At 32.0% G+C, this 14,172-nt stretch overlaps 1 protein-coding gene across 1 annotated transcript in view; it reads right to left on the reverse strand.

The window, feature by feature from the left end:
* Positions 1–14,172, reverse strand: part of LOC143078879 (ATP-dependent DNA helicase Q4-like) — a 210,982-nt gene that overhangs the window by 184,969 nt on the left and 11,841 nt on the right. Inside the window, exons 8-10 of the mRNA XM_076253901.1 lie at positions 12,507–12,677; positions 9,884–10,009; positions 9,437–9,529 (exon numbers count right to left, since the gene is read on the reverse strand). Coding sequence (XP_076110016.1) covers positions 9,437–9,529; positions 9,884–10,009; positions 12,507–12,677 — 390 coding nt within the window. The remainder of the gene's footprint in view (positions 1–9,436; positions 9,530–9,883; positions 10,010–12,506; positions 12,678–14,172) is intronic.

Consider the following 14,172-nt stretch of genomic DNA (forward strand, 5'->3'; position numbering starts at 1 on the left):
GAGGAGAAGATTTTTGTAAAAGTTAACGACGACGGACGCATGACGCAAGACGGACGACGACGGACGACGGACGCCAAGTGATAGGAAAAGCTCACTTGGCCCTTCGGGCCAGGTGAGCTAAAAAGAAGATGAGGTATGATTGTCAATGAGACAACTCTCCACAAGAGACCAAAATAACACAAAAATTAACAACTATAGGTGACTAATCTGCCTTCAGCAATGAGCAAAGCCCATACCGCATAGTCAGCTATAAAAGGCCCCGAAATGACAATGTAAAACAATTCAAATGAGAAAACTAACGGCCTAATTTATGAATGGCTTGACTTATCCAGTCTAGGCCACTTATCACTTGTTTGTGCTCAATTTGAGTGTTTAGATTATCAATCCTTTTGCTTTCAAGCACTTTTCAGAAATGGAAACGAATTATTTTGGGGAATAAAAATAATTTCTATTTTTTTGTGGAAAATAATTTTTTGACCCGGTGTCATATGGTATTTTGAACCCCATGGTATATTGACCTCGGGGTCAAAATGCCGCTATGGTAAATTGAACCCCCCCCCCCCATGGTAAATTGAACCCCCCTGTTTTTTTCATCCTAGATGATTATTAGAACATTATACATTATTCTAAAGCTTACCATAGATTAAAAAATTATTCATACAAGGAGGGGAGGTACATTTTCCATGCTTAATTAAAAGAAATATCTTTGCTTGGTATATAAGTGCTCTGAAGTCTTTACCAACAAAATGTCATTCAAAACACTTATTGACACATTATAACTAGACCATATGTAGCTTAAATGCTTTAATTATTTGTAATTATAACATATATATATATATATATATATAACATATATATATAAATATATATATATATATATATATATATATATATATATATATATATATATATATATATATATATATATATATATATATATATAGGGTAGTTTTGATTTTCCATGGTAAAAAAGGGGGAGGGGGTCAAAATACAAAGTAAAGTAAAATTTTAAAAATATCTTTACCAGCAAGTTAAATCAAACAAACTACTTATTGGTGTATTCTAATTACATTAAAGAGTTAGAATTGCCAGATTGTTAGAAATTAATTGTCTAGAGTAGGGGGTTCAATATACCGCAGGGGGTCAAAATACCATGGCAAAGTAAAATTTTCAACATATCTTTTCCAGCAAGTTTAAATACATACAAACAATTTGTTGGTGTATTCTAACTACATAAAAGAGTTAAAATTGCCAGAATTTTTTGAATTAAAGGTCTAGAGTAGGGGGTTCAATATACAGCAGGGGGCAAAACACCATGGCAAAGTAAAATTTTCAAAATATCTTTTCCAGCAAGTTTGATAAATACAAACTACTTTTTGTTGTATTCTAACTACATAATAGAATTAGAATTGCCAGATTGTTAGAAATTAAAAGGTCTAGAGTAGGGGGTTCAATATAACGCAGGGGGGTCAAAATACTATGACAAAGTAAAATTTTGGAAATGCCTTTTCCAGCAAGTTAAATACATACAAACTACTTATTGGTGTATTCTAACTACATAAAAGAGTTAGAATTGCCAGATTTTTTTTAATAAAAGATCAAGAGTAGGGGGTTCATTATACCGCAGGAGGGTCAAAATACCATGGCAAAGTAAAATTTTCGAAATGTCTTTTCCAGCAAGTTAAATACATACAAACTACTTATTGGTGTATTCTAACTACATAAAAGAATTAGAATTGCCAGATTTTTTTTAATTAAAGGTCTACAGTAGGGGATTCAAAATACCGCAGGGGGTCAAAACACCATGGCAAAGTAAAATTTTCAAAATATCTTTTCAAGCAAGTTTAATAAATACAAACTACTTTTTGGTGTATTCTTACTACATAATAGAGTTAGAATTGCCAGATTGCTAGAAATTAAAGGTCTAGAGTAGGGGGTTCAATATAACGCAGGGGGGTCAAAATACTATGACAAAGTAAAATTTTCAAAATATCTTTTCCAGCAAGTTTAATACATACAAACTACTTGTTGGTGTACTCTAACTACATAAAAGAGTTAGAATTGCCAGAATTTTTTTTAATTAAAGGTCTAGAGTAGGGGGTTCAAAATACCGCAGGGGGTCAAAATACCATGGCAAAGTAAAATTTTCAAAATATTTTTTCCAGCAGGTTCAATAAATACAAACTACTTTTTGGTGTATTCTAACTACATAAAAGAGTTAGAATTGCCAGATAATCAGAAATTAAAGGTCTAGAGTAGGGGGTTCAAAATACCATGGCAAAATAAAATTTTCAAAATATCTTTTCCAGCAAGTTTAATACATACAAACTACTTGTTGGTGTATTCTAACTACTTAAAAGAGTTAGAATTGCCAGATAGTTAGAAATTAAAGGTCTAGAGTATGGGGTTCATCATGTTCATTATACCGCAGGAGGGTCAAAATACCATGGCAAAGTAAAATTTTCGAAATATCTTCTGTTCTGTATACTTTGAACATACATATACTACGAATAAAGTGTATTTTCAGAATTCTATCTGCTATTATTTTCAAGTTTACTATCCACGGCGGTCACAGAGTTTATTAAATAGAGAGGGTCTGTGTGTATACCATATTAATGACCACCATGGATCGATTAGTAAACTTAGAATTGAAGTAAATTACACTTTATTTATATAGTAATGAATGTTCAAAATATACAGATAAGCGCTAAAATTATTCATGTGAACTTTTGATACCTTTTCCGAAATTCTCCAGTCAATAAATCTTTTACAAAATAATCATTGATTACAAAAAAAGAAGATGTGGTATGATTGCCATGTTGAGACAACTCTCCACAAGAGACCAAAATGACACAGAAATTAACAACTACAGGTCACCGTACGGTCTTCAACAACGAGCAAAGTCCATACCGCATACTCAGCTTTAAAAGGCCCCGAAATGACAATGTAAAACAATTCAAACGAGAAAACTAGCAGCCTTATTTATGTATAAAAAATGAACGAAAAACAAATATGTAACACATAAACAAACGACAACCACTGAATTACAGGCTCCTTTCTTAAACGTTCATAACATACTTAATGTATTTATGTTCATATTGAAACTGATAGAAAACCAAAAATTTATAATTTTGGAAATAAAGGAGTAGGGATAACCTATGATACTTTTGCTGAAATTCTCCAGTCATTCAATATTTTACAAAATTCTTCAAACAACACTTTACATACTTTAAACTACGCTCTGGCCCGCGATTTCGCGGGTGTGTTCTAGTAGTTATAATACTCCAATAAGTAGTTTGTATGTATTTAACATGCTGGAAAAGATGTTATGAAAATTTTACTTTGCCATGGTATTTTGACCCCCCCTGTGGTATATTGAACCCCCTACGATAGACCTTGAATGTCAAAAATTCATGCTATTCTAAATCCTTTACATAGTTCTAATACTCAAATAAGTAGTTTGTATGTATTTAACATGCTGGAAAAGATATTTTGAAAATTTTACTTAGCCATGATATTTTGACCCCCTTGCGGTATATTGAACCCCTACTATAGACCTTGAATTTCAAAATCTCAAGCTATTTTAACTCCTAAACATAGTTATAATACTCCAATAAGTAGTTTGTATGTATTTAATATACTGGAAAAGATATTTTGAAAATTTTACTTAGCCATGGTATTTTGACCCCCTTGCGGTATATTGAACCCCCTACTATAGACCTTGAATTTCAAAAATTCAAGCTATTTTAACTCCTTAACATAGTTTTAATACTCCAATAAGTGGTTTGTATGTATTAAACATGCTGGAAAAGATATTTTGAAAATTTTACTTAGCCATGGTATTTTGACCCCCCTGCGGTATATTGAACACCCTACTATAGACCTTAAATTTCAAAAAATTCTAGCTATTCTAAATCCTTAACATAGTTATGATAGTCCAATAAGTAGTTTGTATGTATTTAATATACTGGAGAAGATATTATGAAAATTTTACTTAGCCATGGTATTTTGACCCCCCCCCCTGTCATGCAGTGACAGCCTGTGGTATATTGAACCCCCTACTATAGACCTTGAATTTCAAAAAATCAAGCTATTCTAAATCCTTAACATAGTTATAATACTCCAATAAGTAGTTTGTATGTATTTAACATGCTGGAAAAGATATTATGAAAATTTTACTTTCCCATGGTATTTTGACCCCCCCCCCCCCCCTCCCCCTGCGGTATATTGAACCCCCTACTATAGACCTTGAATTTCAAAAATTCAAGCTATTCTAAATCCTTTACATAGTTTTAATACTCCAATAAGTAGTTTGTATGTATTAAACATGCTGGAAAAGATATTTTGAAAATTTTACTTAGCCATGATATTTTGACCCCCTTGCGGTATATTGAACCCCTACTATAGACCTTGAATTTCAAAAATTCAAGCTATTTTAACTCCTAAACATAGTTATAATACTCCAATAAGTAGTTTGTATGTATTTAACATGCTGGAAAAGATATTTTGAAAATTTTACTTAGCCATGGTATTTTGACCCCCCTGCAGTATATTGAACCCCCTACTATAGACCTTGAATTTAAAAAATTCAAACTATTTTAACTTCTAAACATAAATATGATACTCCAATAAGTAGTTTGTATGTATTTAACATGCTGGAAAAGATATTTTGAAAATTTTACTTAACCATGGTATTTTGACCCCCTGCGGTATATTGAACCCCCCTACTATAGACCATGAATTTAAAAAATTCAAGCTATTTTAACTCCTTAACATAGTTTTAATACTCCAATAAGTGATTTGTATGTATTAAACATGCTGGAAAAGATATTTTGAAAATTTTACTTGGCCATGGTATTTTGACCCCCTGCGGTATATTGAACCCCCTACTATAGACCTTGAATTTAAAAAATTCTAGCTATTCTAAATCCTTAACATAGTTATGATACTCCAATAAGTAGTTTGTATGTATTTAATATAGTGGAAAAGATATTTTAAAAATTTTATTTAGCCATGGTATTTTGACCCCCTGCGGTATATTGAACCCCCTACTATGGACCTTGAATTTCAAAAAATACAAGCGATTCTAAATCCTTAACATAGTTATGATACTCCAATAAGTAGTTTGTATGTATTTAATATACTGGAAAAGATATTATGAAAATTTTACTTTGCCATGGTATTTTGACCCCCCCTGTCACGCAGTGACAGCCTGTGGTATATTGAACCCCCTACTATAGACCTTGAATTTAAAAAAATCAAGCTATTCTAAATCCTTAACATAGTTATAATACTCCAATAAGTAGTTTGTATGTATTTAACATGCTGGAAAAGATATTATGAAAATTTTACTTTGCCATGGTATTTTGACCCCCCCTGCGGTATATTGAACTCCCTACTATAGACCTTGAATTTCAAAAATTCAAGCTATTCTAAATCCTTTACATAGTTTTAATACTCCAATAAGTAGTTTGTATGTATTTAACATGCTGGAAAAGATATTTTGAAAATTTTACTTAGCCATGGTATTTTGACCCCCCTGCGGTATATTGAACCCCCTACTATAGACCTTGAATTTAAAAAATTCTAGCTATTCTAAATCCTTAATATAGTTATGATACTCCAATAAGTAGTTTGTATGTATTTAATATAGTGGAAAAGATATTTTAAAAATTTTATTTAGCCATGGTATTTTGACCCCCTGCGGTATATTGAACCCCCTACTATGGACCTTGAATTTCAAAAATTCAAGCGATTCTAAATCCTTAACATAGTTATGATACTCCAATAAGTAGTTTGTATGTATTTAATATACTGGAAAAGATATTATGAAAATTTTACTTTGCCATGGTATTTTGACACCCCCTACATGGTATATTGAACCCCCTACTATAGACCTTGAATTTCAAAAAATCAAGCTATTCTAAATCCTTAACATAGTTATAATACTCCAATAAGTAGTTTGTATGTATTTAATATGCTGGAAAAGATATTATGAAAATTTTACTTTGCCATGGTATTTTGTATGTATTTAATATGCTGGAAAAGATATTATGAAAATTTTACTTTGCCATGGTATTTTGACCCCTCCTGCGGTATATTGAACCCCCTACTATAGACCTTGAATTTAAAAAATTCAAGCTATTTTAACTCCTAAACATAGTTTCAATACTCCAATAAGTGGTTTGTATGTATTAAACATGCTGGAAAAGATATTTTGAAAATTTTACTTAGCCATGGTATTTTGACCCCCTGCGGTATATTGAACCCCCTACTATAGACCTTGAATTTCAAAAAATCTAGCTATTCTAAATCCTTAACATAGTTATGATACTCCAATAAGTAGTTTGTATGTATTTAATATAGTGGAAAAGATATTTTAAAAATTTTATTTAGCCATGGTATTTTGACCCCCTGCGGTATATTGAACCCCCTACTATGGACCTTGAATTTCAAAAATTCAAGCGATTCTAAATCCTAAACATAGTTATAATACTCCAATAAGTGGTTTGTATGTATTAAACATGCTGGAAAAGATATTTTGAAAATTTTACTTAGCCATGGTATTTTGACCCCCTGCGGTATATTGAACATCCTACTATAGACCTTAAATTTCAAAAATTCAAGCTATTCTAAATCCTTAACATAGTTATAATACTCCAATAAGTAGTTTGTATGTATTTAATATACTGGAAAAGATATTTTGAAAATTTTACTTTGCCATGGTATTTTGACCCCCCTGCGGTATATTGAACCCCCTACTATAGACCTTGAATTTCAAAAATTCAAGCTATTTTAACTCCTAAACATAGTTATCATACTCCAATAAGTGGTTTTTATGTATTAAACATGCTGGAAAAGATATTTTGAAAATTTTACTTGGCCATGGTATTTTGACCCCCCTGTGGTATATTGAACCCCCCACTTAAAACCACATGTTAAAAAAAATGATAGCCATTAAATTGTAAATTAGATTATCTGCAATACTATTTATCAAAAACAGGGAGTTCAATATACCGCAGGGGGGTTCAAAATACCATATGTGAAAAATGACCCCGGGGTCATTTTACCGCATGGTATTTTGACCCCGGGTTCACTTTTTAGGGGGTTCAAAATACCATATGACACCGGGTTCAATTTTTAGGGGGTTCAAAATACCATATGACACCGGGGGGCTTAAGGGGGTGGGTGAGGGGAAACACTTTTAAACATATTTTTAATTTTGGCATTGGTTTCATTTATCAGATGTGTTGAATTACATCATGGTTCTGATTGTATGGTGATATGTAGTGATAGGTAAACAAGTACAATCTCCTAATGATAATGTCACCACTGTGGATGAACCCAATCTGATAAAAAAAAACAAGAGGCTCTCAAGAGCCTGAATCTCTCACCTGGATTTTTTGGCAAATATCTTTCGTTTATTAGTTTAAGTGTCCAATTTCATCGTAGTTTTTTTTTTTTTTTTTTATTTAATGTAGATCTTACTTTGCTGAAACTTTTTGTTGTTTACAGTTTATCTTTATCATTAATAATATTCAAGATGTTAACCAAAAACTGCAAAATTTTCATAAAATTAGCAATTTAGTGGCAGCTACCCAACAATGAGTTATTAAATTCATCTGAAAATTTCAGGGCTGATAGAACTTGACCTAGAAAAACTTTTATCCCATTTCAGATTTGCTCTAAATGCTTTGGTTTTTGAGATATAAGCGAAAAAACTGCATTTTACCCCTATGTTCTATTTTTAGCCATGGCGGCCATGTATTTGACGAAACAGAAAATAAAACACAAACTTTATTCTAGACACTCTAAGGGTCATTCAGCTCAAGTTTGGTTGGAATTGGTTCAGTGGTTTCAGAAAAAAAGATTTTTTAAAGTTAGAAAACATGATAAACAAATTGTGTAAAATGTCCTTTAAGGGCAATAACTCTTTAAGGGGTCAATTGACAATTTTGGTCATATAAACTTATTTGTAGATCTTACTTTGCTGAACATATTTGCTGTTTACAGTTTATCTTTATCACTAATACTATTCAAGATAAAAACCAAAACCTGCAAAATTTCCTTAAAATTACCAGTTTAGTGGCAGCAACCCAACAATGGGTTCTTAGATTCATCTGAAAATTTCAGGGCTGATAGAACTTTACCTTATGAACACTTTAACCCCCATGTCAGATTTGCTCTCACTGCTTTGGTTTTTGAGATATAAGAAAAAACTGCATTTTACCCCTATGTTTTATTTTTAGCCATGGCAGCCAAGTTTTTTTGACAAAACAGAAAATAAAACACAAACTTTATTCTAGATACCCTAAGGATCATTCAGCTTAAGTTTGGTTGGAATTAGTTCAGTAGTTTCAGAGGAAAAGATGTTTGAAATAGTCTGAAAAGTCTGCTGTTTAAACTTGTCTGTGCCAGCATGCCAGATTTCAAGACAACTTATAAGGGGTCGTGGTTTTGCATCCTATAAAAACTTTCCTTACAAAAGGTTCTATATACTCCAAACTTGCCTCACAAATGTTAATGTCTTATATCTATACTTTTCATAATCAAACATATAACACTACTCATAATACAACTTTTCATTTGCCATATTCATTTTTTTTAACTGACCAGGCTTTGTTTTTCGTTCAATAGCATGTAGTTTTTATTTTGAATGGTTGAACATTTGTCATGCTGGGGTCTTTAATAGCTTTTTATATAAGGTGTTGCTTATAGACTGAACAGTGCCCTGTAGATTTTTCATACCATATTTGTCATAATTTGGTTATCTCATGGATAGTTGTTTCAATTGCAATCATTCCATATCTTTTCAATTTTATGTATACTGTGGATTTATTTATTTTCGTGGGTACCAATTTTCGTGGAGTAAGGAAGACTTTTCATGGATATTTGAATTCGTGGTTTTGCCGAAGTCTGCAAACAAGCTTATAAAATTGTTGTTATTCGTTGAACATTTAATTAATTGGTTTCCAACAAATAATAATGAATCCATAGTAGTTTTCTATTGTTCATGAGATAAAACATCTTATTAACATTCATATTAAAATGCCAGATTTAGATTGGCTAATAAGAGGAAGATAATTACTATATCCCATGGCTCAGCGGGAGATAGTTTTTTCAATGTCACCTTCTTGTGAGGACCAATCAAAAATTGATATTATAAATCTAAATGACAATCAATTGATTTTACATCAATAATGTTCAAGACAATGTTAAAGTTCTATGTTTTAGCCTCAAAACATTATCATACACTGTCAAAATGAAAAAATTTCTTGCTTCATCTTTGGGATTTTTCAAATAAACATTTTTGATTCACTTTTGGTTTTTTTCCAAAAAAAAACTCTGCCTCTGTTGATAATGTTTTCTAGGGTTTTACAATCTGCTCTATCACCCATTCAGCTATGTGTTAATCATTAAACATAAACCCACAAACCTGACAATATCCTCAATACTGCTTTCTCTTGTCCATGTCTAAACCTTTCATAACCAAACATCTTCAGTCCTTTTCTTACAGATTCTGGAATATCTAAACGAGTGAAGCTTAGATATTATTATAGATTAATTGCAGTAATGGATAATATAAAACTAAAATATGAACTATAATTTTGCTTACAAAAAAAAACTCAATTCAACAAAAAATCTGTTTAAGATGTCAAAATGTCATTCTCATTTCTGAACAAAATAATTTTCTTATTAAATTTCATCTAGCATTTGTATAAGGATAAAATAAATTCCTTTCCATGCAATTTCAGCGACCAACATTAACTTCTTTCATTCTTATCTCAAAAGCCAAAACAATATCCTTGAATTGATGCAGAGTGTTTGGGAAGATCAATGAAGCCTTGGCTATACATAATTAATAAAGTGATTTATTTCAAACCTTGTGACTGGGATTCCTCCAGTGTAAAGAATGGTTCCATGGGTGGAGGCTTGTCTGGTTGTTCTCTGGTATTTCTGACAACTCCTGCTTCTACATCTAGATCATCAAAATCTTCTTCTTCTTTTTCTATAACCAAAAATCATAATATCAAAACGTTAATAACTTTTTATTTCATAGTTAATGCCTTTCGATCCATTCCAATTTCCTTATTTTGCTGGGAAAATCAGAAAATACCCCTTGAATAATTAGGAGTACCTTAAGCTTACAGTCATACAACTTTCAACTTTTCAAGTACAATTAATAAATTGTGCTCAGACTCAAAATTCAACAAAAACACTTACTAGATTTTGGGATTTCAATAGATTTAAGAAGATGTGATATGAGTGCCAATGAGACAACTCTCCATCCAAGTCACGATTAGTAAAAGAAAAACCATTATGGGTCAAAGTACGGTCTTCAACACGGAGCTTTGGCTCACACCATAAAACAACCTATAAAGAGCACCAAAAATGAGCATGAATTTTGTACTCCTGAGTACAGAGTAAAGTTATATGACTGAAAGACCTGATGAAGCTTTTTTCTTGATTTAATTATTTAATAATTGCATTAACAGGGCTTTCCCTTTAAATTGAAGTAGAAGGCTTAATTAAAATTATAGGCGGCTGTAACATGCGTTCGGCAAAGCCGGACGCCCACCAAGCTGTAAGCTTGGTGCCTTATGACAGGGAGTCTGGGGGCCACTCACAGCCCCCAGAAGCTCTTGCATAAATAGAGCAAATTCCTGCATTCTCGCAATCTCCTGGCACCTAATTTCATCTTTTTATGTATGAAATATACATGATAAAAATCTCAAAGAAATTTAATTTTTTTTTATGTTATAGTTTTTTTTATTTTTTTATTACCTTATGCTTAAAATTCATTTACTTTTAAAGGAGTTTTATTTATATAATAATCCAGTTTGTTCGAAATCTTGATTGATTTATTTTGCATAACTACGTGCATTTGTAAACAAATGACCTCCCTTTTCTCTCAAGACTGTTACACAAATCATACAACTTTCTCAAGTATTGACAGAAAACTGATATATTCTCTGATTTTTTCTTTTTTTTGGAAACTGTTCAATAAGTCGGATACATAAATCATTTGGAAATATTATTTATTTGAGGTCGAGTCGACAATATTCTACTTTCGTTTTTGACCTTGATTCTCTGAACACCACATGGGCTTTGAAAAATGAACTTCAAAAGATACTGTTTTCCAGATTCTGACAATATGATCTACTACACTTTCTTTAAATTGACTGACATTATTCCATAACATAAGATTGTCATCCTATCTGATTTTATCGGACCACAGATGAATTATCACGTTGTGATTGGTTAAATGCCGTCACGTGGAGACCCCCTATGAGACCGTATGAGGTTAGTAAGTTTCATATGGGGTTCATGACGCGTTAATGGCGACATCATCTATTAATGTTGTTGTGTTTCATTGTTTATTTTTCAACAAAACGCCGCAGAAAAAGACCAGCGTCCGATAAATTCGTTATACGGTTAACTACTGACCCCCTATGGATTTTACTAACCCTCTATGGATCCGTATGGGGTCTGTAGCGAACCATATAACTTATAGTCTCCGCGTTTTAAAAGCAAAAAAACAGCCAACGAGTTAATGACCATCGAAACGTCTCTATTGTTAACTTTGAAAACGATGCATTCTGACTTTAAATAGACAACCATTCAACGATGCATTCTGACTTTAAATAGACAACCAATCAGTGACCTGAATTCATGTGAACTATATTTAGCCCAAGTTAAACACTGACTTTTCATCCCTTGTTTATCTTGACCGCGACTTTGCAACAATACGTCTCTCGGCTGCCTGTAAACATTTGAAAAGGATATTTTTTTTCTTTTTGAATTTATATTTTTGTCAGTGAAGTAGCCGGCACTTGAAGCCACCGTAAACGGTGGATTTCCGCCAGCTACCGGCTTCAATGGAAAGCCCTGCATTAACCACGTGCCCATTAAAACAGCTCTAAAATAAACAGATAAGATATAAAACGATTTGTTAGCATTTCTGAAAAATCTAACAGTATATCCATCCTGTGTTTTTTACAGAAATGAATCACTATTATAGATTTGATACTATATATTTTTTGTAGATTTTGTGTGTTAGAGATAAGCATAATTGAAACTTTCAAAGAATATAATTGAAGCAGTAATTGTTTGATGAAGAATATTGTAAATTAATGAAATCATGAATCCTCAAACCAAATGCTACCTCCCAAAGCAAAACATTTACACTGAACTAGTGCACATTTTTGTTTAGGGGCCAACTGAAGCACGCCTCCAGGTCAGGATTTTCTCTATGCACTGAAGACCCATTGGTTGCCTTTGGCTGTTTTCTGCTCTTTGGTCGGGTTTTTGTCTCGTTGACACATTCCCGATTTCCATTCTCAATTTTATTTTAAATTTTACAGTTGATTATCCTAAGGAAAGAGAGGTAACTCAACTGTTTAACCTGACTTGGTAAACCAAAATATGCAATAAATCCCTGTTCTATAGTTCTTTTTCCATTTCCATGACAACATTCACCACAATAATGCAGCTATCTTAATTACCTTCCTGGTTGTCTTCTGTTTCTTCAGATTTCTTTACTTTTGCTTTTCTTTTATTTTCTTGGACATCCATCTTAACACCTTTAGCCATCATTGTAGCTTGTTTCAGGGTTGGGAAATTTTCCTCCAGAACTGGTGGCTTATCATCAATTTCCTCCTTTGCTTTACCTTGACCTATAAATCAGAAACCAACGTTTAACTTTGACCTATAAATCAGAAACCAACGTTTTTTTACCTTGACCTATTAATCAGAAACCAACATTTTACCTTGACCTATTAATCAGACACCAACATTTTACCTTGACCTATTAATCAGAAACCAACATTTTACCTTGACCTATAAATCAGAAACCAAACGTATTTCAATATGGGTACTGTGGATTCATAATTATAAGTGGGATACCCATTTTCATGAAATTTTTTTTAGTATAACAAACTTTCTTAAGGTTTGTATGACTACTATAGACAAAACTATGAAACCAAAAAACAATGAAAAAGTTTTCTTCAATCTTTGAAAATTAGTGTCCATGAAAATAAATGTAAATCACAGTATTTCAAATTCAATTTTTCACCTCTTTGGCTTGGAGCTGGTCACCAGTATGGAAAATGTTATCAAAATATTCAAGTAAAAATCAAAAACTGGTCAAATCTTTCTTTTTTAAATATTGACTTATTCATAACGGATAACTGGTATATATATCTACTTATTCATAACGGATAACTGGTATATATCTAAACTGTTGTTGTAAAAAACAGCACTGATTCACTTAAAATAACATTTTGAAACACAGCTTAAAGGTTAAATTCTTTTCATTTTCTGTTCTTTACTTTTAAGGCTTTCAAGACGATCAAATTCAAAACATTGCTGATAAAAATATGCCTCAAATTACATTGGTAGATGTTACAGTGAAAGTTAGTAACTGTAAGAATGCATGATTTCTGTATCTTAATTTTTGGGGTCTCTTTAAATCTATTCAAATGTATCTGAATTTGTCTTGTCAAGACTTGTCTCATGCTGAAGACCTCTAGATGTCTCAAAGTTTTTATTTCATAATTGGGTTGCTGTTTCATTTAGGTGTAGGCTACATATTCTTTTATTCCCAACTTGCTCTAATAAGAGTTTAAAAGTTAGAACACTAACACTGTTACTTTACATAAACAATTTCAAACTTGTGATTCTTCCAGCGGGTGTTAAAATCTCCCACTTTTCAGACCCTCTTCCGTCCCTCCCGTTAAAATTTAAAATCTTCTGCTTTTTGAAAATGTCAATCTTGAAAAAATTTCAGTAGACATTTCTGTTTACAAAATAGATAGGGACAGGGAAAAAGTCTGAGAAACTCTAAATTGATATGGGAAAAGTCAGAGAAAAACGGAAGTTTCCAGTAATGGAATTTGTGTCAAAAAGATAAATAGGAAAATAGCCTCAAGTAATCAATGAAGGTGTTAAGGATTATAGACTGTATATACAACAATAAAATATGATTGGCATTTACCTAGTAATCAACTAGCTAGTTAAATATACACGTCTGGATGAGTAAAAGTGAAATACTGACAATGGAACAGTTGTATAAACATCAACTTTATAAACTGTGATGCTGTTGAAAACATGGAACACTTAGTTTATACTGAACCTCAAAGATAATAAAATCAACTTAAATATGATATTTAT

Source organism: Mytilus galloprovincialis, chromosome 6, assembly GCF_965363235.1.
Source record: "Mytilus galloprovincialis chromosome 6, xbMytGall1.hap1.1, whole genome shotgun sequence".
Taxonomy (NCBI): Eukaryota; Metazoa; Mollusca; class Bivalvia; order Mytilida; family Mytilidae; genus Mytilus; species Mytilus galloprovincialis.